The sequence below is a fragment of the Diaphorina citri genome, unplaced genomic scaffold, assembly GCF_000475195.1.
Source record: "Diaphorina citri unplaced genomic scaffold, Diaci psyllid genome assembly version 1.1 scaffold1681, whole genome shotgun sequence".
Lineage (NCBI taxonomy): Eukaryota > Metazoa > Arthropoda > Insecta > Hemiptera > Psyllidae > Diaphorina > Diaphorina citri.
Genome location: NW_007379107.1, coordinates 44226 through 70574, shown reverse-complemented (window position 1 = coordinate 70574; position 26349 = coordinate 44226). Strand labels below are relative to the sequence as shown.

General features: G+C 40.1%; 3 protein-coding genes across 3 annotated transcripts in view; 2 read left to right on the top strand and 1 right to left on the bottom strand.

Annotated features, from left to right (window-relative positions):
* Nucleotides 1–6: 6 nt before the first annotated feature.
* LOC103516855 lies at nt 7–3708 on the bottom strand (the record flags this gene model as incomplete). Its single annotated transcript, XM_008481842.1, has 6 exons — nt 3674–3708; nt 3431–3517; nt 3012–3057; nt 2550–2766; nt 1138–1272; nt 7–47 (listed from the first exon to the last, which is right to left on the bottom strand). Coding segments are annotated over exons 1-6 (561 nt in total), but the record flags the coding sequence as incomplete, so codon positions are not given.
* Nucleotides 3709–3873: 165 nt separating this feature from the next.
* Nucleotides 3874–23089, top strand: LOC103516854 (zwei Ig domain protein zig-8-like). Its single transcript, XM_026829142.1, has 6 exons — nt 3874–3882; nt 16607–16789; nt 18174–18201; nt 20861–20988; nt 21396–21564; nt 22775–23089. Exons 1-6 carry the CDS (start codon nt 3874–3876, stop codon nt 22882–22884), a joined length of 627 nt encoding a protein of 208 aa, XP_026684943.1. The 3' UTR covers nt 22885–23089.
* The window catches only part of LOC103516853 (heterogeneous nuclear ribonucleoprotein 27C), a 22899-nt gene continuing 19436 nt past the window's right edge, over nt 22887–26349 (top strand). Inside the window, exon 1 of the mRNA XM_026829141.1 lies at nt 22887–23024. Coding sequence (XP_026684942.1) covers nt 22887–23024 — 138 coding nt within the window. The remainder of the gene's footprint in view (nt 23025–26349) is intronic.

The following is a 26349-nucleotide window of genomic DNA, read 5'->3' as shown; positions in this document are numbered from 1 at the left end:
TAACACGTCCTCTGACATGTCCACGTCTTCGGATGTTGGCAGTGAGGCTGGAAGGAAGAGTGGAAGAGACGTTTGGGTTAAACGTTTTGCATTACATTGAAATGGGGGACTTTTCTAACGCTAACCACACAGTATCAGGTAGATCTGACAGGTACGGCTGAAAAGGTCCGATTGTCAGGTCTACCTGATAGTGAGTGGCTGGCCTAACGAAATTCCTGTGTGCGGAGTCCAGTATATGTAGGACCATTGTACCCATAGTCAAACATAAAGTCAGATGATTTTTCCCCCTGATGCAACAGATTTAAATTCGACCAGACAATTATAGGGCGGAGTGACGCCGAACCAAGGATCCGCTCACTCCTGAAAGTTAGGATCAAAAGGACCAACACAATCCACATAATATGAACACAACTAAATCTACTCAAACCAAAACAAGAAAATGTACTTACCAAGTAGAAAAAAAAACATTACTTAAAACCAAAAGGAACATGAGAAAATAAAGCAAAAATTAAACGAAAAGGGAACTAATACAGACCAGGCACTACGAGTCTGAATACAAAAACGATTTAAATGGACCTAGTTAAATCAGCATTATTCAGGGATCAGGGACACATTATCTGATCCATTTCGAATAAGCAATACGAGGGGTCAACTTAATTCAAAGTAGAAAATTGACCAATCAAATTGATTAATTAAACTGGATTGGCTTCCTCAAAGTGTGATCAAGGGAAGTAAGGTAGAAACACACTACCATCGCGTCACGTGAACTCATGGGGAGTCAGAAAGATGTAGTTAAAAGTTTTCCCATAAAATTGGAGGTAATCTCGTTCAGAACAGCCACACTACCATCACGTCACGTGATGTGATGGTTGTGTGTTTCTACCTTGTTTCATGTCAACAAAACACACAACGCTAGACGAAAAAGGGCCAAGACCAAGAGAAAGTATACATACACTACTATCACGTCACGTGATGTGATGGTTGTGTGTTTCTACCTTGTTTCATGTCAACAAAACACACAACGCTAGACGAAAAAGGGACCAAGAGACAGTATACACAATAAATAATAACAACTACGCGTATAATATGAGCACAAAACACAAACTCCCATTTGGCCACACCACGACACACGCCTACCTGAGTCCTCCGAGAAGATAATCGGGCGGTTAAACTCGCACGAGTTGGGCGTCCTAACGGTGTGCGGCTCGTGATGGGCGGCTCGAACTACAGACTCGATAACGTCGTTCAAATTGGACGACGGCGAAGTCCAAACTAAACGAGGAGGCGAGGGAAAGAGTGAATTAAACACCGTGGACAAGAGCCGCCCCCCAAACCCTGTGCAATGCCTCCTCACGCCCAAGGTCCACACTTGTGGACACAAAAATTATTTTTCTAAAAGCCCAGACTATTTTTGAACTTTTTCTTGGTTAACGCCCAAGGTCCACGCCCGTGGACTTTGCAAATTTCCTTTAGCGGATAAAACAAAAACAACAAATAAATCGCATGGGGGTTTGAGTTGTCTGCGGCGTGTGTTGTACGATTTTCTTTGACGCCGGCTTTGGTGTGTATTTTTTGCCGCGAACACTGCAGGAAAAAGAGGAAATGGGGTTTATGTTTTCGGATAACTTGTCCTGGACTCGAACCATCAATCTCTCGGTTACATGTCATGTGTACTTTTAACAATATTTCCGGCATAAAATGCAGTTTCATTAACTAAATTGGCTTCACTTCACTGAAAAATATCGTATTTAAAAAAGTACCTCCATGGGTCCACGGCGTGGACCCGGGCGTTTACCGAGGAGAAGTTCAAAAATGGTCTGGACATTTAGCAATATAATTTTAAGGTCCACCCGTATGGACCTTGGGCTTTAAGCTAGTAAAACTTGAATTTTGGCTTGGGCGTGAGGAGGCTATATAGGGTCACCTATTATACTGTATACGAATATAAAGACATTTTACGAGCTTTCCATTTAATAAATAAAAAACGTGAACAGGGAAGTAAAAGACTTCTAAAAAAGGGTTTCCTTCTATGTTCATTTTTTTTTTTAAAAAACCAAATTAAAGGGACGAGCCAATTAAACATGGCTAGAGAGCTAGATATTTTTTTTTTAACAAATTAAAGGGGCGAGCCAATTAAACATGGCTAGAGAGCTAGAGACCATCACCCCGGTGTATGGCAGGTGAAAAAAGATATCCTTTCTTTTTACATGGTTTTACTTAACTTGAGATCTCTGTTTGTAATTTGTTTGTTTGTTTGTTTGTTTGTTTGTTTGTTTGTTTGTTTGGGTCAAATCTTGTAACTAAAATTTGGGCCACTTCTACTGGTTTATTCTGCCATCACCATTCGGCTACAGCTGAAGCCGCAACAACAACAAAGGGATGGAAGTAGGATTTGTCATTTGAAAAACTCAGAGTGGCCACTTCTACTGGTTTATTCTGCCATCACCATTCGGCTACAGCTGAAGCCGCAACAACAACAAAGGGATGGAAGTAGGATTTGTCAATTTGAAAAACTTCCTATTCTTATTTAATAGACTACTATATCTTACCTGGAACATGCTGGGCTATTGGAACAGCCGGAGTAGGTGGAGTACTAGTCACATCCATTTTCTTCTCATTGAGAAGTTCTTTGACCGTGGTACCCGTGGACTTTCGCACTTTGTCTTTCCCATGATCGTGAACTTTGTCCTTCCTCTCCTCGTGTTTGTCTTTATGCTTCTTGGCGTGCTTGTGATGTTTGCTCGAACTGACACTGTCCTCGGTAGACTGAAAGAAAAACATGGTAGGAAACTTTATATTTAAAATACCTAGATTTGCATAAGCTTGCTTAACCCATGCTTTAGAGCTGTTTAAGCTGAATATAGCACCTAGGTAAGTAACAAACTAAGAAAAAAAATTGGGGCATGGACGGCATGGTTAGCCAGAAAAGGGACTTTTCAGTCCTATTACGAGCACTGTTACTCTACTCACCTCAGCTGTTCATCCCATGGAAATATCCTTCTAGGCAGCACCTGTTTTGTAGCAGGCTTGGAATCCCCAGATGCGTTTTCCATGGACCTGAAAAAGGGTACATTTCAGATAAAAGAAGAACCATTTACAAAGACAGGAAGAAAATAAGGACGAGGAATAAAAACTCCATCAGTCATGCAATTCAAGAAGATCGAGTAAGGCATAGTGAAGTACATATTTTTGGACGCGTAATCGCCAGTAAAAATACCACTTACTTACGTAGAAATACCTCTAGCTCTAGCAAATACAGACATTACCAATTGATTTATTAAAGGTATATATTTGTTTCAACTTCAAGTAATTAGAGCCTGGTTATCAGGGGCCCTATTCAACGAACAATTCCGCACTCCCCAGTCCTCGCTTTTTTTCGGCGAGAAAAGGGACTTTTTAGTCCTATTACGAGCACTGTTACTCTACTCACCTCAGCTGTTCATCCCATGGAAATATCCTTCTAGGCAGCATCTGTTTTGTAGCAGGCTTGGTATCCCCAGATGCATTTTCCATGGACCTGAAAAAGGGTACATTTTAGATAAAAGAAGAACCATGTACAAAGACAGGAAGAAAATAAGGACGAGGAATAAAAACTCCGTGACTGATCAATTAAGGCATAGTGAAGTACATATTTTTGGACGCGTAATTGTCAGTAAAAATACCACTTACTTACGTAGAAATACCTCTAGCTCTAGCAAATACAGACATTATTAAATTGATTTATTAAAGGTATATACCTATTTGTTTCAACTTTAATTAGAGCCTGGTTATCAGGGGCCCTATTCAACGAACAATTCCGCACTCCCCAGTCCTCGCTTTTTTCGGCATGGAGTAAACAGCGAGGAATGGGAAGTACAGAGTTGTTCGTGGAACATGCCACTGGTAAATCTTGCGAGCTTACCAGATAGCTTTGAAATTCCAGAACAATAGCTGGCTGAATAAGACACAAAACAAAGCATATTTAACTCAAAAACACTTTTTTTAACCCAACAATTGACATTTTGTTTTCAAGCTAATTGACATTTTGTGTTGTTATTTACTCATAAGTCATAAGTGATACTTACTTCATATATAAAAAAAAAAAAAACAAAAAAAAATGTAATATTAACTCTTAATAGATATGTCCTTAAAAAGTCAAAACAAATAACATGAGTTCCAACAAACAAAAATCAAATTAAATTTACACATTTGAGTAATATTGCAAATTGACTTTTATTACATTATTTTATAATGCTAAAGAATTCTCAGAATATATTGTAAAAATTGACCAATCAAATTGATTAATTAAACTGGATTGGCTTCCTCAAAGTGTGATCAAGGGAAGTAAGGTAGAAACACACTACCATCACGTCTCGTGAACTCATGGGGAGTCAGAAAGATGTAGTTCAAAGTTTTCCCATAATATTGAGTTCCAACAAACAAAAATCAAATTAAATTTACACATTTGAGTAATATTGCAAATTGACTTTTATTACATTATTTTATAATGCTAAAGGATTCTCAGCATATATATTGTATTTTTTTTCTGTAATTTAAATAGGATTTTATTAATTTTACTATACAATATGTATTCAATATATATTTCTACTGTGGGAGGTCTTAAGGTCTCCCCTTGTTTAGACGGGGTCAAGGGACTTTTCAGTCCAGGATAGCCTTAAATGTACCCGAAACTAGTCAAAACAACGTCTGAAGACAATGTTTCATTCTGTATTCAATATATATTTCTACTGTGGGAGGTCTTAAGGTCTCCCCTTGTTTAGACGGGGTCAAGGGACTTTTCAGTCCAGGATAGCCCTAAATGTACCCGAAACTAGTCAAAACAACGTCTGAAGACAATGTTTCATTCTCTGTACAGTATTAAATATTTACAATCAACACATTTACAATGAAACATGGGACAGACAACATTTTCAATACTACATTACAAACTTACAGTAAATTAATTCAACATTTCATTAACAGTGCATACTAACTCAACATATCATTGCCGAACTTGTGTCAACCTGAACTTTAATGTTCACCATCAAAAGAATAAAATCTTACTTGGGCTGCGATCTCCCTTCTCGGAGCAACACTAACACCGTGGACAAGAGCCGCCCCCCAAACCCTGTGCAATGCCTCCTCACGCCCAAGGTCCACACTTGTGGACACAAAAATTATTTTTTCTAAAAGCCCAGACTATTTTTGAACTTTTTCTTGGTTAACGCCCAAGGTCCACGCCCGTCGACCTTGCAAATTTCCTTTAGCGGATAAAACAAAAACAACTAATAAATTGGCTTCACTTCACCCGTGTGGACCTTGGGCTTTAAGCTAGTAAAACTTGAATTTTGGCTTGGGCGTGAGGAGGCTATATAGGGTCACCCTCACCATTATACTGTATACGAATATGAAGACATTTTACGAGCTTTCCATTTAATAATTAAAAAACGTGAACAGGGAAGTAAAAAGGGTTTCCTTCTATGTTCATTTTTTCTTTTTTTTTTACCAAATTAAAGGGACGAGCCAATTAAACATGGCTAGAGAGCTAGAGACCATCACCCCGGTGTATGGCAGGTGAAAAAAGATATCCTTTCTTTTTACATGGTTTTACTTAACTTGAGATCTTTGTTTGTAAGTCAGTCTTGCCTACAATGGTTAAAAATTGGACAGGAAATCTCACTTTCCTTATGAGGATAAACAGTAGTACCCTGTCTCGACCTCGGTGGTGTAATGGTCAAGACGCTCGTCTTGTAAACAGGAAGACGTGGGTTCAATATAAATTTATCCTCAATATTATTTGAGCATCTGACCACAGTAGCCTACTGCTGAAGAAAAGGGATGAAATTGCAAAAGAGCAGGAGAAGAAGGAGGCTGAGAAATAAGAGAAGGAAGTTCAAGAGAAAGATATGGAGGAGGAAAAGAAGAAGGAGGAGGAGAAGATAAAATGGCAGAAGAAGGGGGAGGAGAAAGAGGAGGTGGAAGAGAAGATGAAATTTCAAAATAAGCAGGAGAGGAAGGAGGCTGAGAAATGAAGAGAAGGAAGTCGAAAGAAATTGGAGAAGACAAGGAAAAAGTAAAAAAGGAGAAGGAGGCGGAGGAGGAGAAGGAGAAAAATATACCTATGGATGTCGACGAGGAAAACAAGGAGGAGGAGGAGAAGATAAAATGGCAAAAGAAGCAGAAGAAGGGGGAGGAGAAAGAGAAGGTGGAAGAGAAGGAGGAGAAGAAAGAGGAGGTGGAAGAGAAGATGAAATTTCAAAAGAAGCAGGAGAGGAAAGAGACTGAGAAATAGGGGGAGGCAGTTCAAGAGGAAGAAATGGCAAAAGAAGCAGAAGAAAGAGGAGGGGGAGATTTTGGTGGAGAAGGAAGAGGAAGTGGAGGAGGAGAATAAAAAAAATTGGAGGGGGGGAGGCAGTTCAAGAGGAAGAAATGGCAAAAGAAGCAGAAGAAAGAGGAGGGGGAGATTTTAGTGGAGAAGGAAGAGGAAGTGGAGGAGGAGAATAAAAGAAATTGGAGGCGACGTGAAAAAATTCATCTACACGACGTCTACCTTGACGTGACATGGCGGTTAGGTAAAATGAAAAATAAGACAGAGAGAAAAATTAAATTTTCGTCTCCTTCCCCCACCTTTTTTCTCTCTCCCTCCCTCTCTTTCTCTCCCTCTCTTTCACACGTATAGGCATATAGGGAGGGTCGTCTCCTTCCCCCACCTTTTTTCTCTCTCCCTCCCTCTCTTTCTCTCCCTCTCTTTCACACGTATAGGCATATAGGGAGGGAAAAAAGAGACAGAGAAAGGCATCCAAAGAGAGGGAAAATAGAAAGTAAAAAGAGATAGAGAAAGGGGGAGTGAAACAACCTACACGAGAAAAAGCTTTGAAAATAACACCTTTCGCTAAAGGATTATCTTTTTTGCTAGGCACATTGCATACTTAGAATAGTTACTGGGCGTTCATACAATTTCTGAATTTCTACATACTTTTATGAAGTAGAGACGTAGCGTAGGTAGATATTCCATTCAATTAATATTTATTGTATTGATATAACTCATTACATATTAGTAGGTTAGGTACTTTTAGCTTGTAGAACTTTACACTTCTAGGTAACTTTCAAAGTAAAACACTAGAAAGTATAGATAATGGAATCAGGGAAGTTTACTTTTAATTTCTATTATCAATTAAATTAATTCTGGAAAGAAGTTAGAACTGTTAGACGAAGTGTTTTAGTTAGGTATCTATGAAAATAAAATAACAGTTTACTAGACTACCTAGAGGAAAATTTAATAATTTTGTTTTTTCCCCATTAACAATTTATTGTTTGCCAGTCTGATTTTTTATGGAAAAATCCTTTGTACAAGTGCCTAACTATTACATTTTTGTTTTAATAAACAATTGAATCAAACCATTTGATCTACTTCATAGTAAAGTAACTTACACGATAAAGTTCGTATAGGTACTATAGGTAGATAGTCGATACCTACCTGTACATAAAATGAGCAGCTATATTGCTTTCAACTTATTCAAAATTCAAAGTAAGTAACAGAGACTCTGCTACAATATTGTCTCCCACTCTTCCATACACCTGTCATCTTGATATTGGGTTTCACAGCTTGACTCAATGGGGCTGTGTGCTTTCTAGACAATACTATGTATATGTACCTAGTACCTACATACTTACCTATACCTATGTACCTACTATAGACATATATAGACTACCTATTTTTTTTTTTTAAGAGGTTTGACAGAGGGAACTGTATTGATAGATTCTGACGTGACTTTGTGAAGATTGATCTTGAAAAGAAGAACACAAATAGCTTTTACTCTTCACAGTTGGGAGAGGGTTTTTTTTATTGTTTATTTATACAGACATGTTTCATCATTGCTGGCATCATCAGTATAAAAAATTGCACATAAGAAGAAGAAAAAAGATTCAAAAAAGGAATCTGGTCAATTTGAACAAATTGATATACCTACCTTGTTAAGTCTGCTCTGTGTAGTGTGTACCTACCTGTTGCCTCTCAATCAGTTCTAGGGTGATTGCTTTAGGCTGACATTTGGTTTCGACTCCGAAAATTTTAAGAGTGGATGCCCTTCGCACTCAAAATCTTTACTATTTCTTTAGCGAGGTACCTACATAAATTTCAAGCTGGTATGTTAGTCCCCCAGCCAGACTATGTTTGATTAATATTAGGCATAAATAGATACCAAAAGCTAGACAGAAAATACAAAATATTAATACCACTAGCTGTCTGCTCTGTGTACCTACATATTATAATAAATTTATTATTTATACTATGTATAATATTTAAATTATATTAAATTTTATATTATGAAAAATGTGCAGAAAATACCTGATGAACACATACGAGTACAATACATGCTTAATCCCCTTTGAATATGAAAATGAGAGAGAGAGAGAGAGAGAGAGAGAGGAGAGGAGAGAGCTGAAGAAGAGAGGAGAAAGAGCAGAGGGACAGAAAAAGAAGGATAGAGAACAGAAAAGAAGAGAAGATAAAGAGAGAGGAAAAAGGAGGAAATATGGAAGGAGAGCAGAGGGAATTACAAAAGAAGCAAAGGAAAGAAGGACAAGAAGAAGAAGAAGAAGAAGAAAAAGAAGAAGGAGTTGAAGAAAACGACAACAAGAAGAAAAAGGATAAGGAGGAGAAGGAGAAGAAGAGGAGGAGGAGAAAAGAAGAAGAAGGAAGAGGAGCAGTAGGAGAGAAGAAGAAGAATGAAGAAGGAAGAGGAGGAAGAAGAAGAGGAAAGAGAAGAAGAAGAAGAAAGAGGAGGAGGAAGAAGAAGGAAGAGGAGGAAGAAGAAGAGGAAAGAGAAGAATGAAGAAGAAAGAGGAGGAAGAAGAAGAAAGAGGAGGAAGAAGAAAGAAGAAGAGGATAGAGGAAAAGGTGAAGGAGAGCAGGAGGAGCAGAAGGAGAAGAAGGAAGAAAGAAGAAGGAGGAGGAGAAGGAGAAGAAGAAGAGGAAGAAAGAAGAAGGAGGAGAAGAAGAAGGAAGAGGAGGAAAAAAGACTTTCCATAAATTAGTCTGTGACTCGAGATACCAGTCTGTTACACTTGAGAGCAAAAAATTCGGGAAAATTTGGATTTCCAATCTAAGACTCACAGCCTTTTCTGACGGTTTTAAAGAAGTTAGGATTAGCTTAGGGGATGTATGCATTGTATTTATAAAATTTAATAAAATAAAGCAGAAATTTTCATATTCATATTCATTCTCCTTATTCCTCTTCATCTTTTTCTTTTTCTCCTTCTTCTTCTTCTTCTCCTCCTCCTCTTACTTTCCTTATTCTCATTCTTATCTTCTTCTTCTTTTAATTCTTTTTCTTCTCCTTATTCCTCTTTATCTTCTTCTTCATCTTTTTCTTCTTCTTCTTCTTCTTCTTTTAATTCTTTTTCTTCTCCTTATTCCTCTTCATCATCATCATCATCATCATCATCATCATCATCATCATCATCATCATCATCATCATCATCATCATCACTTCTTCTTCTCCTCCTCCTCTTACTTTCCTTATTCTCATTCTTATCTTCTTCTTCTTTTAATTCTTTTTCTTCTCCTTATTCCTCTTCATCTTCTTCTTCATCTTTTTCTTCTTCTTCTTCTTCTTCTTCTTCTTCTTCTTCTTCTTCTTCTTTTAATTCTTTTTCTTCTCCTTATTCCTCTTCTTCTTCTTCTTCTTCTTCTTCTTCTTCTTCTTCTTCTTCTTCTTCTTCTTCTTCTTCTCATTCTTCTCTTTCTTTTTCTTATTCGTGTGTGAGAGTGAACGTGTCACACTTGAGTGAGATATTCCACACAGACACAGCGATGGAGAGGGAGATGAAAAAATGAGAAAAAGAGGGAGAGAGAGAGAGGGGGGAGAAATAAAATAAAGAGAGAGAGAGAGAGAGAGAGAGAGAGAGAGAAAGAGAGAGAAGAAAAGAGAACAACAGTAAAAATGTTCAACTACACATAATTTTGATACCAGATAAAAGCTCATGGCTAGCCTAATAGTTAGCTTGGTTGGTAACGCGTCTGCCTTATAAGTGCTAGGCTGCGGATTCGATTCCCGCCCGCGGGGTGGGTTTTATCCAGAACGAATAGTGTTCGTTCTCAGAACGGCTGGCTTTCTCCTATCATATCCTTATTCTCTCTTCGCTTTCGGGACGATAAGACCTTAGCATCAGTTACAGTTCCCTCTATCAAACCTCAAAAAAAAGGAAATTTCTTTGATATTGAAAATGTTTCAAACGTCAATGCGGTCCGAATTTTCCGAACAGGAGTGTATTAGGGTAAGACACTATCGTGGGGGGGGGGATGTTTTGAATTATTCATACGTAGGTTTGAAAACAGCTGTCGCACCCCAAGGCAATCCGTTGGCTAAGATATCGAGGTAGAGGATGTTAGACAGGAAGAGCCGGGGGGGGGGGGGGGGTAGAATGTTTTGAATTATTCATACGTAGGTTTGAAAACAGCTGTCGCACCCCAAGGCGATCCGTTGGCCAAGATATCCAGGTAGAGGATGTTAGACAAACCCTACTACCCTGCCCCTGGGACGGTGTAGACCCCCTGTCTACAGTCACCGAGTATAGTCTACCAGCTACAGTAGACACCTATAAGCCCTATACTCTACCTACAGTAGATGTTGAACATCTAAAATAAAAAAAAAAATCTGGTGTGAACATCACACGACTTTCCTTATCCTATTGAATGGTGCTTATTTGAGTATTATTTTACCCTAACTTTTATCATATTATCTCTAACCGTTTAGTCGGTAGCAATGGCTGAAACTTTGGATTTAGGCTCTAGGTACTAGCTAGAGACTTGAAATTCGATATGTAGATGTCAAATGTGACAAGAATTACCGTTTAGTCGGTAGCAATGGCTGAAACTTTGGATTTAGGCTCTAGGTACTAGCTAGAGACTTGAAATTCGATATGTAGATGTCAAAATTGTCAAATGTGACAAGAATGCGACACGAAACTTTTGGTTAAGATCGGTGCAACGGTTGGCGGCATTTTACCGCTTTTTGGCGGTTTTCGACCGCTTTTTGGGGGTTTTCAGCTATACTGACTAAACGGTTAGATATATTGTAAAGGTTACAATAGAAGAACACCCAAATAAGCATCATTCAATAGGATAGGGAAAGTCGTGTGATGTTCACACCAGATTTTTTTCAACAATAAACGTAAAGGTTACAATAGAAGAACACCCAAATAAGCATCATTCAATAGGATAGGGAAAGTCGTGTGATGTTCACACCAGATTTTTTTCAATAATAAAGTGAGGAACAAAATGTTATAACCTACCTCTTCTTCATCTCCAATTTCTCATATTGTAAAGGTTACAATAGAAGAACACCCAAATAAGCATCATTCAATAGGATAGGGAAAGTCGTGTGATGTTCACACCAGATTTTTTCAACAATAAAGTGAGGAACAAAATGTTATAACCTACATCTTCTTCATCTCCAATTTCCCATCCTTCCCCTCCTCCTCCCCCTTCTCTTCTTCTTCCTCCTCCTTCCTCTCCTCTTTTTCTTCGCAATAAAGTGAGGGACAAAATACTAAAATCCATCTTCTTCTCCTTTTCCTTCGTATTTCGTTTTTCATTTCATATCTCTGTTTTCTTCTCTTCTTCCTCTGCTTCCTCCTTCTCCTCCTCTTCCTCTTCCATTTTCCTCCCTCTTTCCCTTCCTCTCCTTCATTTTTTACAATCTCTAACCTTCACTTCAGTTATGTTTGAATCTTTGAATATTTCATATTCACGGAATGCAGCTTTTCTGCGTTCTTCTTCTTCTCCTTCTTCTTCTCCTTCTCCTCCTTCTTCTCCTTCTTCTTCTCCTTCTTCTTCTCCTTTTTCTCCTCCTTCTTCTCCTTCTTCTTCTCCTTCTTCTTCTCCTTCTCCTTCTTCTTCTCCTTCTTCTTCTCCTTCTTCTTCTTCTCCTTCTCCTTCTTCTTCTTCTCCTTCTCCTTCTTTTTCGCCTTCTTCTTCTTCTTCTATCCATCTTCTTCTCCTTTTCCTTCGTATTTCGTTTTTCATTTCATATCTCTGTTTTCTTCTCTTCTTCCTCTGCTTCCTCCTCCTCCATTCTCCTCCCTCCTTCTCTTCCTCTCTTTCATTTTTTACAATCTCTAACCTTCACTTCAGTTATGTTTGAATCTTTGAATATTTCATATTCACGGAATGCAGCTTTTCTGAGACTGTTCTTCTTCTTCTTCTCCTTCTTCTTCTCCTTTTTCTTCTCCTTCTTCTTCTTCTGTATCTTGCTCCTATTCTTTATTATTATTTTCTTCTTCTTCTTCTTCTTCTTCTTCTTCTTCTTCTTCTTCTTCTTCTTCTTCTTCTTCTCCTCTTTCTTCTTCTTTTTCTTGTTCTTCTTCTTTGTCGTCTTCTCTTTCTTCTTCTTCTTCTTCTTTTTCTCCTTCCTTGTGTCTGCCAATTTTTTAGTCCTTGATAGAGAGAGAGAGAGAGGAGAGAGAGAGCCACCCAACCTAATCATGAAAATTAAATTTCGACTTTTCGTTAACAAAAATTTAAAATTGTCAACACAATTACCTATATCAACACCCAGCTACTCTCTCTCTCTCCTTTTTCCACTCTTTTCTTTATCTTTTCCTCTCTTTCCCACAATCTCGTTCGCCCTCTCACCTTCCCTTTTTCCTTTTCTGATCTCTCCTTCTCTTTCTCTCCCCTATCTCTCTCTCCCCGTTCTCTCTTACTCTGCCTCTCTTTACCTTGATGTCTCTACATCTCTCTTTCCTCTCTCTATCTGCCGCTCTGTCTCCTCTCTCTCTTCTCTATTTCCTGTACTCTCTCTCTCTCTCTCTCTCTCTCTCTCTCTCGCTCTTTCTTCTCCCCATTCCTACATCTCTCTTTCCTCTCTCTTTATCTGCCGCTCTTTCTCCTCTCTCTCTTCTTTATTTTCTGTACTCTCTCTCTCACTTTGGTGAGCATAAAAATAAAAATTCCTGGGGTATAAATATTTAAAATAACTTCTTATACCTTCCTTCTAATACCCTTCCTAAGCTCCAGAGAGAAAGAGAGAGAGAGAAGAAGAAAAGAAAATAAATATAAAATATCTTTAACCCTTCATTGGCCAATGAGAACACTTTCTTTTTTCAAGAGGTTTTGACAGAGGGAACTGTAACTGCTAGGGTCATATCGTCCCGAAATCGAAGAAAGAAGGAAGACAGGATCGGAGGAAAGCCAGCCGTTCCGAGAACGAACATTATCCCATCTGGATAAAATCCGCCCCGGGCGGGAATCGAACCCGCGGCCTAGCGCTTACAAGGCAGATGCACAAGCTTTAACCGAACATATTTTAAGGCAGTTGGCCCGTAGACTTACTAAGATTCAGAGTGGGCTTTTTGTGAACGGAAAAATCTTCAAGGGGTTAATTTTTTATTCGACTTTATGACGTTGAAAGTTTATGGCGGATTATTATCCTGAAGAATTCCAGGGCTTATGGAAGTTAATAGCATTCTTAAACTTCCATAAGAAGAGACAAAAGGACCCCCCCCCCTTCTTCTTCATGCTCTTTGCATTTTTCATGCTTTCTTTCTCTGCTCTCTACATTTTTCATTCTCTACCGTGTTTTCTTTCAAGGTAGGGTTTATTAATAACCTCTAAGCAAAGAATACCTAATCATAACCTAATAAATCTAATAATTAGACTTAATCATGGACACTCGTTGCTATCTTGAAAGCCCAGAAGAGATTAGGTAGTAGAACAGCCGCGGTAGACAGTAATACTTTAGGCTGACATTTGGTTTCGACTCCAAAAATTTTACGAGTGGGTGCCCTTCGCACTCAAAATCTTTGCCATTTCTTTAGCGAGGTACCTACATAAATTTCAAGCTGGTATGTTAGTCCCCCAGCCAGACTATGTTTGATTAATATTAGGCATAAATAGATACCAAAAGCTAGACAGAAAATACAAAATATTAATACTACTAGCTGTCTGCTCTGTGTACCTACGTATTATAATAAATTTTATATTTATACTATGTATAATATTTATATTATATTAAATTTTATATTATGAAAAATGTGCAGAAAATACCTGATGAACACATACGAGTACAATACATGCTTAATCCCCTTTGAATATGAAAATGAGAGGAAAAGAAGAGAGATGGAGAGAGAGACAGAGAGAGAGAGAGAGAGAGAGAGGGGGGGGAGGAGAGGAGAGAGCTGAAGAAGAGAGGAGAAAGAGCAGAGGGACAGAAAAAGAAGGATAGAGAACAGAAAAGAAGAGAAGATAAAGAAGAGGAAAACAAAAAGGAAGAGAAGAAAAAGAAGGAAATATGGAAGGAGAGCAGAGGAGAGGGAATCACAAAAGAAGCAAAAGAAAGAAAGACAAGAGGAAGAAGAAGGGAGGAGGAGGAGGAGGAGCAGAAGAAGAAGGACAAGAAGAAGAAAAGGATGAGGAGGAGAAGGAGAAGAAGAAGAGGAGAAAAGAAGAAGAGGAGGAGAAGAAGAAAGATGAAGAAAGAGAAGGAGGAGAAGAAGAAGAAGAAAGAGAAGGAAGAAGAAGAATGAAGAAGAAAGAGGAGGAGGAAGAAGAAGAAGAATGAAGAAGAAAGAGGAAGAAGAAGAGGAAAGAGGAGGAGGAGGAGGAGGAGAAGAAGAAGAAAGAAGAAGAAAGAGAAGGAAGAAGAAGAGGAAGAAGAAGGGAGGAGGAGGAGCAGAAGAAGAGGAGGAAGAAGAAGGAAGAGGAGGAAAAAAGACTTTCCATAAATTAGTCTCTGACTCGAGATTCCAAAAGATACCGGTCTGTTACACTTGAGAGCAAAAAATTCGGAACAATTTACATTTTCAATCTTATGCTTTACTCACAGCCTTTTCTGACGGTTTTAAAAATGTTCACTAACATATTTTTAATACCAGCTAAAAGCTCATGGCCAGCCTAGTTAACTTGGTTGTGCTAGGCCGCGGATTCGATTCCCGCCCGCGGTGTGTTTTATCCAGAACGAATAGTGTTTGTTCTCGGAACGGTTGGCTTTCTCCTATCATATCCTTCTCTCTTCGCTTTCGGGACGATAAGACCTTAGCAGTTACAGTTCCCTCTATCAAACCAAAGAAAAATAGAACTTTCGTTGAATTTTTTACATAAAGCTAAATCAAAATTTTGAAGGTGTACCTTCAAAATCAAGCCCCCCCAAAAATGTAGGCAAGAACCGCCTATGGAGAGGAGGATAGGATAGGGGAAAGCCCAGCCGTTCCTAGAACGAACCTTAGCTGTTTAGGATAATGTGTCCCCGGAGAGAAACGAACTTGTGATCCGGGAGCTAGCGGTTACGAATAAGCGACCGTTCCCACTTGTCGTTCGGAAAAAAATCGTGTCGTGTGTAGTGGGAACACTCTTATTTAAATTACATTACCTACAGGACATTCGGAAAAAAATCGGATGAAAGACCCGACAAGTGGAAAGGGGCCTTTACAAATTTCGAGACGATTAGACCTTAGCCTGTTATTCCCTCTGCCAAGTTATACAAGAGGCAGACGCGCTACCCTGCAAGCCAAGCTTATTATAATTTCATTCCTTTTTTGACATAAACTGATGCACACCTGGATTTTCCATTGTCTAGCAACCCTATGATTGAATTTCCCCCTTCCCCTGGACTACCCGCATTTCAATATTCTAATAGTCCCTATTGACGTTTTCGCCCCAAGGGATGTAATGTACAACGTTTCAACCATCAGATCCTCAATTCCCGGTCCCGGCTCCTGACGGGACGGGACGGGAAGCCGGGATATTGACCCCATCCCGTCATCTGCTTCTCTCTCTCTGTCCCTCCCCTTCTTTCTCCTCTTCTTCCTCTTTTTCCGTCTATTACTCTTCTCTTTATCTTCCTCTTTCTCCTCTCTCCTCTTCTCCTTCTACTCTTCCCTTCACTTTCTCCTCATTTCCCTTCTCTTTTCTTCTCTGCTCTCTCTCTCTCTCTCTACCTCTCTCTACCTCTCTCTCTCCCTACCTCTCTCTCTCTCCCTCTCTCTCTCTTCCTCTTTCTCCGTCTATTATTCTTTTCTCTCTCTCTCTCTCTTTCTCCGTTTATTATTCTTCTCTCTCTCTCCCTCTCTCTTCCTCTTTCTCCGTCTATTATTCTTCTCTCTCTTCCTTCTTCTCTTATTTTAGTGTCCTCTCCTTGCCTCTTTATCCTCTTCTCCTTCTTCTTCTTCTTCTTCTTCTCTTCTCCTTCCTCTCTTCTCTCGTCTTCTCTCCTCCTCCTCCCTTATCTCCTTCTCCTACTCTACTCTTCCATGTTGTCCCTTTATTTCCCCCCTTCTTCTCTCCCCCCCCAAAAAAAATCTTTTCATTACGATCGCTGCAGCTTTTGGCGATGGTGGCATTTCGTCCGCTTTTTAGTGGTTTTGGGTTCTACTGACTCAGCGGTTAGAAAGTTATGAGAGGAGATCCCTAAAATGATACCTATAAGAAACCCGGCTAAGCATAATGAGAGAAGGAGAAGGAAAAGAAAATATAACAAACATATCTGTAACCCTTCATTGGGCAATGAGAACATTTTTCTTTTGATACCCATCGAGTGAGAGCAATATTGCTCAAGAAAAGTCGTGTGATGTTCACACGAGATTTTTTTCACATAATTACGTCTGTATTACATTTCTCTGATTTCAGGTATCGTTCGTGCGACACCGCGACATCCACCTGCTGACGACCGGTCGCTACACGTACACCAATGATCAGCGATTCCGAGTCATCAACAATCCGACGTCCGACGACTGGACGCTTCAGCTCAAATATCCGCAACACAAGGACACCGGTATCTACGAGTGTCAGGTGTCGACGACCCCACACCAGGCTCATCTTCTCCTCCTTCTCTTCCTCTTTTTGGCCTCTTCTTTCCTCTTTATCCTCTTCTTTCTTCTTCTTCTCCATCTTCTCTTCTCCTTCCTCTCTTCTCTTCTTCCCTTATCTTCTTCTATTTCTCTCCTCCTATATCCACTTCCATTTTGTCCCTTTATTCCCCCCTTCTTCTCTCCTTCCTCCTTCCCCTCCTCTGCGTCAGGTAGCATAATAAATTCATGGAAGGGGAGGGGGAATTACGAGTTCCCATGTCCACACATCCGGACAGACAATATGGCGGACAAACACAACAAACATGGCAGACATTACGTACACGGGTTTCAATTGCAGACGATCTCTCCCATTTTTGCCTCCGAGGTGAAATTGGGAGGGGAGGGAAAGGAGAGGGAGGGAGAGGGGAAGGGACGAGAAAGGAGGTAAATGAACGGAGAGGACGGGAATGAGAGGGAGGGGAAGCAAGGGGAGGGAAAGGGAGGAGAGCAGGAGGGAGGGAAAGGTAGGGAGATGAACCGAGAGGGGAGGGAGGGAGGGAGAGGGAGGGGAAATCAAGAGAGGGAGAAAAAGAAGGAAGAGGGAGAGGGAGGGGGGAGCTGTCATAACTGATATTATGTATTAACACATTCGATGCCAAGGGAATTATTTCAGCGATGTTTACCTAGGGGGACCAAAAGTTCTATTAACATATTGGATGCCAAAGGGGAAGTGTCAGGGACCAAAGTCCGACTTAATATAAGTACGGACGTCATACCTACATTACATTGAAATGGAGGTCTTTTCTGATGAAATTCCTGTGTGCGGAGTCCAGTATGTAGGACTATTGCACCCCACGTCATACCTAACCCCCCCCCCCTCCCCCCCCAAAAAAAATCTTTTCATTACGATCGCTGCAGCTTTTGGCGATGGTGGCATTTCGTCCGCTTTTTAGTGGTTTTGGGTTCTACTGACTCAGCGGTTAGAAAGTTATGAGAGGAGATCCCTAAAATGATACCTATAAGAAACCCGGCTAAGCATAATGAGAGAAGGAGAAGGAAAAGAAAATATAACAAACATATCTGTAACCCTTCATTGGGCAATGAGAACATTTTTCTTTTGATACCCATCGAGTGAGAGCAATATTGCTCAAGAAAAGTCGTGTGATGTTCACACGAGATTTTTTTCACATAATTACGTCTGTATTACATTTCTCTGATTTCAGGTATCGTTCGTGCGACACCGCGACATCCACCTGCTGACGACCGGTCGCTACACGTACACCAATGATCAGCGATTCCGAGTCATCAACAATCCGACGTCCGACGACTGGACGCTTCAGCTCAAATATCCGCAACACAAGGACACCGGTATCTACGAGTGTCAGGTGTCGACGACCCCACACCAGGCTCACTATATCTACTTGACCGTCGTCGGTGAGTGAATCTTCTCATAGAAGTTCTCACTTTTACTGAAGTTTCCGTCATGGAACATCTTAATCGAAAGTACAAATATTCATACAGCTTAAAAATTGTGAGGGAGTACCTGAGAACTATACGATCTAGAATCTAGCTGATGAGTTCTAACAAGAACAAAACGCGTCGTAGACTGCTCGAAGGCTCAAATTCCATAGGAGTATTAGGTAGCCGCTCACTATCAGGTAGACCTGATAGGTACGGCTGAAGAGGTCCGAATGTCAGATCTACCTGATGAACACACACACCATCAGGGCAGGGGTAAAGGGAGTTTTTCAGTCTTATTCCAGCAGAACAAACAAGGTATATTCTATTCTACTTTGAGGAGTGTTTCAAGCTTGACCTTTATATGGACATATTCTCCTAAGTAGCCACTGAGTAGCTGATTAGCAACCCTTATAACAGGGATGATTTTCACTTCTTTCATCATTAGGGTATTATTTTCATTTTAATTACCTCTGACTGTCTTCCTTCAAGGACCCCATTTGAAAAGAATTTCTAATTTGTGGAGAGCTTTTTTTTAGACGAAGTGCATCTAGTATCTAAGTAGGTATCTAGTTATTCTAGTTTTCTTCTCACCATCTATGATATCTATTACGACCAGGCTCACTATATCTACTTGACCGTCGTCGGTGAGTGAATCTTCTCATAGAAGTTCTCACTTTTACTGAAGTTTCCGTCATGGAAGTACAAATACTCATACAGCTTAAAAATTGTGAGGGAGTACCTGAGAACTATACGATCTAGAATCTAGCTGATGAGTTCTAACAAGAACAAACGCGTCGTAGACTGCTCGAAGGCTCAAATTCCATAGGAGTATTAGGAAGCCGCTCACTATCAGGTAGACCTGATAGGTGCGGCTGAAGAGGTCCGAATGTCAGATCTACCTGATGAACGCACACACCATCAGGGCAGGGGTAAAGGGAACAAACAAGATATATTCTATTCTACTTTGAGGAGTGTTTCAAGCTTGACCTTTATATGGACATATTCTCCTAAGTAGCCAACTATAGCGTGACTGAGTAGCTGATTAGCGACCCTTATAACAGGGATGATTTTCACTTCTTTCATCATTAGGATATTATTTTCATTTTAATTACCTTTGACTGTCTTCCTTCAAGGACCCCATTTGAAAAGAATCTCTAATTTGTGGAGAGCTTTTCTTTAGACGAAGTACATCTAGTATCTAGTTATTCTAGTTTTCTTCTCACTATCTATGATATCTATTACTTCAAGAGTAGTTTTCTTTCTTTCCTCGGAGACTTAGACGCGGCAGACATTTTGAATTTAATTTAACTCTGACGTTCATCCTATAAGTTTCGCCATTGTTTATTTTTCCTTCAGTTTCTTTTTTATTCTTCTTCGTCTTCTTCTTCATCATCTTCTTGTTCTTAGTCTCCTTCTCCTTCTTCTGCGTCTTCTTATTCTTCTTCTGGACTTGATGTTCTTTCTCTTCTTCATCTTTTTCTTCTCCTTCCTTCTTCTACTTCTCCTCCTCCTCCTCCTTCTACGTCTTCGTCTTCTTCTTTTAATTCTTTTCGTCGTATTCTTCTTCTTCTTCCACTTCGTCTCCTTCTGCCTCTTCCCCTCCTCCTCCTTCTTCCTATTTGTCTGTTTCTTGTTCTTGTTATTCTTCTTCTCTGTCTGTTCCTTGTTCTCCTCTTTCTTCTCCTGTATCTTCTCCTCCTCCTACTTCTTATCTGTCTGTTTCTTGTCCCTCTTCTTCTTCATCTCCTCCTCCTCCTTCTTTTTCTTTGTCTTCTCCATGTCTGTCTAGGTACTTTACATTTTTTTCCTTACTTACTTTTCGTCTTCCTGTCTGCTTTCCGACTGCATTTCCTTTCCAACAATTCCATTCTCTCATTTAACTTCCAAGTTGAATTAGTCGGGGACAAGAGACGAGAAGATCTGTGAACGTTTAACACGTTTTGAGGTCCCTAGAGCCTAAATCCAAAGTTTCAGCCATTGGTCCGTGTGTGTATCTGTTTTCCGACTGCATTTCCTTTCCAACAATTCCATTCTCTCATTTAACTTCCAAGTTGAATTAGTCGGGGACAAGAGACGAGAAGATCTGTGAACGTTTCGTAACTTGTCTCGTGAAAATGTCACGTTGTTGTTTCTCGAAACTTGGAATTCTTGGAAATCTGCAGAGATGCAGTTTGTGACTGTCTCACGACTGACGACTGTAATAGCTGGACGCCAGTGGTGACTACACGAGGTCAGTAGCTGCCTACTTGAAACATTTGAAGATACTTCTTGCCATCAGTCGCATTTTCCTTTGGAAATTTCCCCTCTTCTGAAGTTCGTTTCCACTCATTTGGCGTGTACTAAACCATGGGAACCTATTTGGAAGTTTAAAGGTGTGTTCAAACTTCAAACATAGTCGACCGGCCGTTGATAGACGAGGAAAATCCATGTTGTCGAGCCAGTGAGGGGGTCTCGGTCAACTATGTATTATGGACACATCGACTATGTATGGACCGATTCCGATGGCGCGCCATCGGAAATCGGTTCCATTTCCGAAAGGAATATAGGAAACTCTTCTCATCACTCGTTTTGAAATGTTTGTATTCGTTTCCAGTTCTAGTCATAAATGACGGAAAATATCTTCTCGTTCCAGAACCAGAGACAGATATCATCGGAGGACCGGAGGTTTTCATCGAGAACGGGTCGACCATCAATCTGACGTGCGTGGTTCGATTCTCGCCGGAGCCCCCCGCCTATATCTTCTGGAATCACAATGAGGCAGTAAGTACAAATACAAATACTAGGTAATATGTAGGTCGGTATAGGTGTATTTTATTATCCGGAGGTTTTCCAGATTTCCTTGATCTTTGGGGGTAATAGCACGACCACACTTGATGCCACAGGCCACTTTGGTATTTTCAATGGTTACCTCTGAAAGAGGACCTCTGGATGAAGTTTTGCTATTTGGTTGATGAAAAAATACCAAGGAATATGCTTTGGTACTCATTCAGAGAGCAGAGAGGAATAACAAAATACGGTTTAGTCCACAGTTGCAGACGCACCTTTAGACGATATATTTCACTAATGTCTTCTTCATAAGGCCAAAGTTTTTTTTTTACCTGTCTAGTTACAAATTCAAAAATAAATAAACTAACATCTTCTCCCACTTCCCTCCCACCCCGGTGCAGATCATCAGCTATGATTCCCAGAGGGGCGGCGTTAACGTCATCACCGAGAAGGGAGAGACCACCGTGTCCTACCTCCTGATTCAGAAGGCACGGCCCTCCGACAACGGGAAGTACCAGTGCAATCCGGCCAACTCGCAGGCGAAATCCGTCATGGTCAACGTTCTCAATGGTGAGTGGAAAAAGTGCCTGCGGCGGAACGAGTTTTTTCAAATTTAATTTGTCAAGTTTCCATTTATTAACATTACAACATGATCACAGAACATAAATAATTTTTATAAATGGTATACCCATCCGTGAAAGTAAAACTTGTGCCACGGATGGGTATCAATATCAAAGCGTTATCAAAAGGCCAGCCAGCCACGATAACACTTGCCAAAGACACTGGTTTAAGATTCTCTTGCGAGTTGCAAGTATTGCTCTCATAGCCAGTGGGAATCTCTCTTCGATTTCGGATATAGTAGTAGCCTACTGCTGGAGTAAAGGGACTTTTCAGTCCTATGCGAGCAGTATAAATAAGCACTATTATTATTATTATTACTTCCGGGGGGATCTGACTTGAGTCCCGACTGTGATATCCGAGTTGCGACCGTCCGATTTGGGTCCCATTTCTGAAATTTATCATCCGAGTTGCGTCCCTGAGCTATCTTAGGTACCGGGGACGCAACTCGGATGACCTTCTTTTGAGTTGGGACCGAAATCGGATGATTTGGGATTTTCGGACTCAACTGGTGTCCCTCCCCTACTTCCACAGATAGGTAGGTAACCAATTGTCCTATCTTTTCAAATCTTCTTGCTATATCTACCTATATTAATTTCTTCCGCTTACCTACCTACCCAATTTCCTTTTACCTGTTTCTTACTTCAAATAAAGAAGAAGAAAAAAATCTGTAAATTATGTTTATTATTTTTTACTGTTTACAAAATTCTATAAAAAATTGTTTATTTTCAAAAATATATAGGTAAATATTCACTTCCTCTGTGTAATATATGTGTCTACCTTACTAATTACCTATTGATTATATTAATTTAATATTAAATATACCAACCTATTAACTGAAATTTTATTATTTAAAACCCAGTCGCTTTTTTTTCTCTTTAATAGGTAGGTGGGTACCTACTACCTACCTACATAGTGGGAGTTTTATTATTACCTACTTACTTACTTCATTCTGTGGGGCCGGCGAAAAGAGAGCCAGAGCAGCATACGATTGGCCAGATGGTCACTCATCCGTATATCAATCACACATATGCCTCGGTGGCGTAGTGGTTAAGACGCTCGCCTGGTATTAGCAGTTACAGTTCCCTCTATGGAACATCTTTTTTTAATCTTTTTCGTACGAGTAGGTATATCTAACCACCTCTTCCTGTTCTGTTCCCAGGGGAACATCCGGCGGCCATGCAACGGGGCGGTCAGTCCCATCATCGATGCTCAGAACACTTCAGTTCCATACTATTTACCTGTCTCCTCATCATACTGTGTTTCCTGTAACCATGTTACTAGATCCTGTAACCACGTTACTAGATCCTGTAACCACGTTACTAGATCCTGTAACCAAGTTTCTAGATCCTGTAACCACGTTAGATCCTGTAACCAAGTTACTAGATCCTGTAACCACATTACTAGATCCTGTAACCAAGTTACTAAATCCTGTAACCACGTTACTAAATCCTGTAACCACGTTACTAGATTAGAATATTAATGGTGGATTTTACCAATGACTTATTATTGAGTGATTTAACTAATGGGAACATTTTTAATCATTTAAAAAGGAGGTTTTAATAATCAAAGAAGGAGTTTTTAGTGATCCAAAAAGGAGGATTCCTGTTTGGATGATTAAAATTTCTACCATTAGTGAAATCTCTCATTAAGTCTTTGGTGAAATCCAACCCAAGGGTACTACTGCTGATGCAGTTAGCGAATAATATGACTGTAATGACTGTTTCCTCTTTTTATGAATTGAATTTGATGTAAATTTGTTTTCGAGTCTGGTGCCCGGAGCCACATTTTGAGAGGTGCGTAAAGGTGAGGTAAATGCGTTCACGTGCGCAGCAACTCTGCCGCAGATTGTGTCTTTAGATAATCCTGATTGAAAAGCTAATAACTGAAACGTCACCTTTATGGCGCGACCAGGCAGCTCGGCAGCGCTGCCGGGTCGCGCTGCCCGGCAGCTAGGATCGGAACGCCACCTTAAGACCGTAGCAGTTACAAATAACTGATGTGTTAATTTTAAAATTTAGGTTGATATTAGCCACTCGGATTTCAACCCAGGGAGGACATAGATCAGTAGAAAGTAAAAATATTCCAAACTGAGATCTTCCAAGAATTAAAAAAAAAAAAAAAACTTTTACCTTCCCAGAGGCAGATAGATGTATACAATAAAACATCTCTGGAGTTTGCAAATTTAATTATTCAATTAAAAGACAGTGTGTCAAATAAAAGTTTCTTTATACTTAGGTATCTACCTACCTAAATTAGGTTTATACAATAGATGTAGGTACCTAGGTACTCGTACCTACATCTGTTCTAACTTCTATAACCTAGGTAACCTATGTCCTAAATAGCATGAGCCCTTTTTCCTGGGAACGCTTCAAGAAAATATCACAGTCTGATTTTTGTCAGCCTAGATAGCTTGAAAGCTGGTTTGCCTTGTAAGAGCTATGTGAGGGATTCCCGCCAGCGGCAAACGTTATCCTATACAGATAGGGTTTGTTCTCGGAACGGCTGGCTTTCTCCTATCCTGTCCTCCTCTCTTCGATTCCGGGACGATAAGACCTCCTTTTTTACAGTTCCCTCTATCTGTACCTCCCTTATACTTTGACATACCTATAGGTAAAAAAAAGTCCATTTTGAAGAAGTAACCTCTGTAGCGTGGGACAGTAAAAATTTTCTCAAGTTTACGAACTGCCCACGCTTACACAACACTTGTTGAAACTTAGTCTTATGCGAACAGTCGACTAAACTGTGACGTGTGGACCCTGCTCGAGTACAATCATAATAATTATGTTATTCCATTTTTAGGGATGGGTAAGTTTCGAGTGAATCGATTCAAAGAGTCGATTCTTTCAAAAGAATCGTGTGCATCGATTCGCGAATCGAAAGAGCTGATAAGCTGATTCTTTTGAGAGTCGTAAGAAAAGATTTGAATATCCCATCCCTGAATTACACAATACTCTTTTTTACTAGGGTTGTATTTTTCTTTCGGAAACTGGGAGGATTTCCTCTCTTCTGAAGATCTGAAGCTCATTTCCCCTCTTTTAAAATGCGGAAATTAGTTTAACCACTAGGTGGCGTAGATAGCGCCTGTACTAAACCTTTGGAAATCCAAGATGGCGCATTCCCCGCCATCGAAGATCGAAGATCAAGGTTTTAGTCCATGGTTTCAGTACTTTCAGTTTCCAAAAAGCTACTGGTACTGATTCCGAAAGTTTCCCGAAAGGAAAATAAACTCCTGAACTTGTCTTCTTTTTCCATTTCTTTCCCAATTTCCCGTATCCTGAATCATTTTTCTTCCTGTACCTTCTCGATTGAAGTCGAGTCTGCCAGCCTAGTTAGCTTGGTTGGTAGCGCGTCTGCCTTGTAAGCGTTAGGCCGCGGGTTCGATTCCCGCCCGGGGCGGACTTTATCCTGATGGGATGATGTTCGTTCTCGGAACGGCTGGCTTTCTCCTATCGTCCCTTCGTACTGTGAGTGGAGCGTGACCTAAACGGATAGTGGGGACTCAGGCTGAACTTTGGCTTCAGGATAAATAGGATAATAGAAAGTAAACAATCCTGGATCTAGGTAGGGTCCTGTCCTGATAAGCCCTGGCGTTCAGGTTTCTAATTCCTTTATAATTAATCTAGGTGGAGAAGGGGGGAGCAGAAAGATAGAGAGAGGGAGAAATAACTGATGTGTTAATTTTAAAATTTAGGTTGATATTAGCCACTCGGATTTCAACCCAGGGAGGACATAGATCAGATAATAACTGATGTGTTAATTTTAAAATTTAGGTTGATATTAGCCACTCGGATTTCAACCCAGGGAGGACATAGATCAGAAAAAAAAAATAATAATAAAGAAGAAAGAAGCACTTAAGCAACCAGATCTGATTGATTGATCCACTTATAGAGCTCTCAAAATGTGACCCGGCCATAGTTGTGATTAGAGAAAAGTTTCTGTAACGATAAAAAATTGCAAAACACCGATGTATAAAGTTGCTATCAGGAATGCAGCCTTAGGTAGGTATAAGTTTAGTATTTTCTCCCCGGGGAACTAGTCTTTGACCACTGCTCCAATGTAACTGAAAATAGAGCAGTGGTCAGTTTCCAAGAAAAAGACACCTCCTGATTAGCTACTTTTTAAGCCTCATGCACATGGGCCAAGTGGGCGTTCAAGTCACTTGCATACAAGTTAGTTCAGCAAGTGGACTCTCTACTCAACTAGAGTGGATGGGGCTTACGATCCACTTGACTCGTGTGGATAAGGCGTTGGAATTGTGCCTATTGGTGTAGGTAAACTGTAAACTATTCTCACTGTAAATTGTACATAGATTACCTGAAGCAGAGTCCACACCGGCATTTAATTGACAGTTTGTCAAGTCAATTGTTCCCAAGAAGAAGGGCCTACGTTTGTAGCAAAAATAACATGGCTATTCTCACTGTAAATTGTACATAGATTACCTGAAGCAGAGTCCACACCGGCATTTAATTGACAGTTTGTCAAGTCAATTGTTCCCAGGAAGAAGGCCCTACGTTTGTAGCAAAAATAGCATGAGCCCTTTTTCCTGGGAACGCTTCAAGAAAATATCACAGTCTGATTTTTGTCAGCCTAGATAGCTTGAAAGCTGGTTTGCCTTGTAAGAGCTATGTGAGGGATTCCCGCCAGCGGCAAACGTTATCCTATACAGATAGGGTTTGTTCTCGGAACGGCTGGCTTTCTCCTATCCTGTCCTCCTCTCTTCGATTCCGGGACGAT

Excerpts from the sequence above, each read along its gene's own strand:
- LOC103516854 (XM_026829142.1), top strand. Across the intron at positions 18,202-20,860 it reads TATCTACTTGACCGTCGTCG|AACCAGAGACAGATATCATC; the intron begins GTGAGTGAATCT and ends TTCTCGTTCCAG. Across the intron at positions 20,989-21,395 it reads TCTGGAATCACAATGAGGCA|ATCATCAGCTATGATTCCCA; the intron begins GTAAGTACAAAT and ends ACCCCGGTGCAG.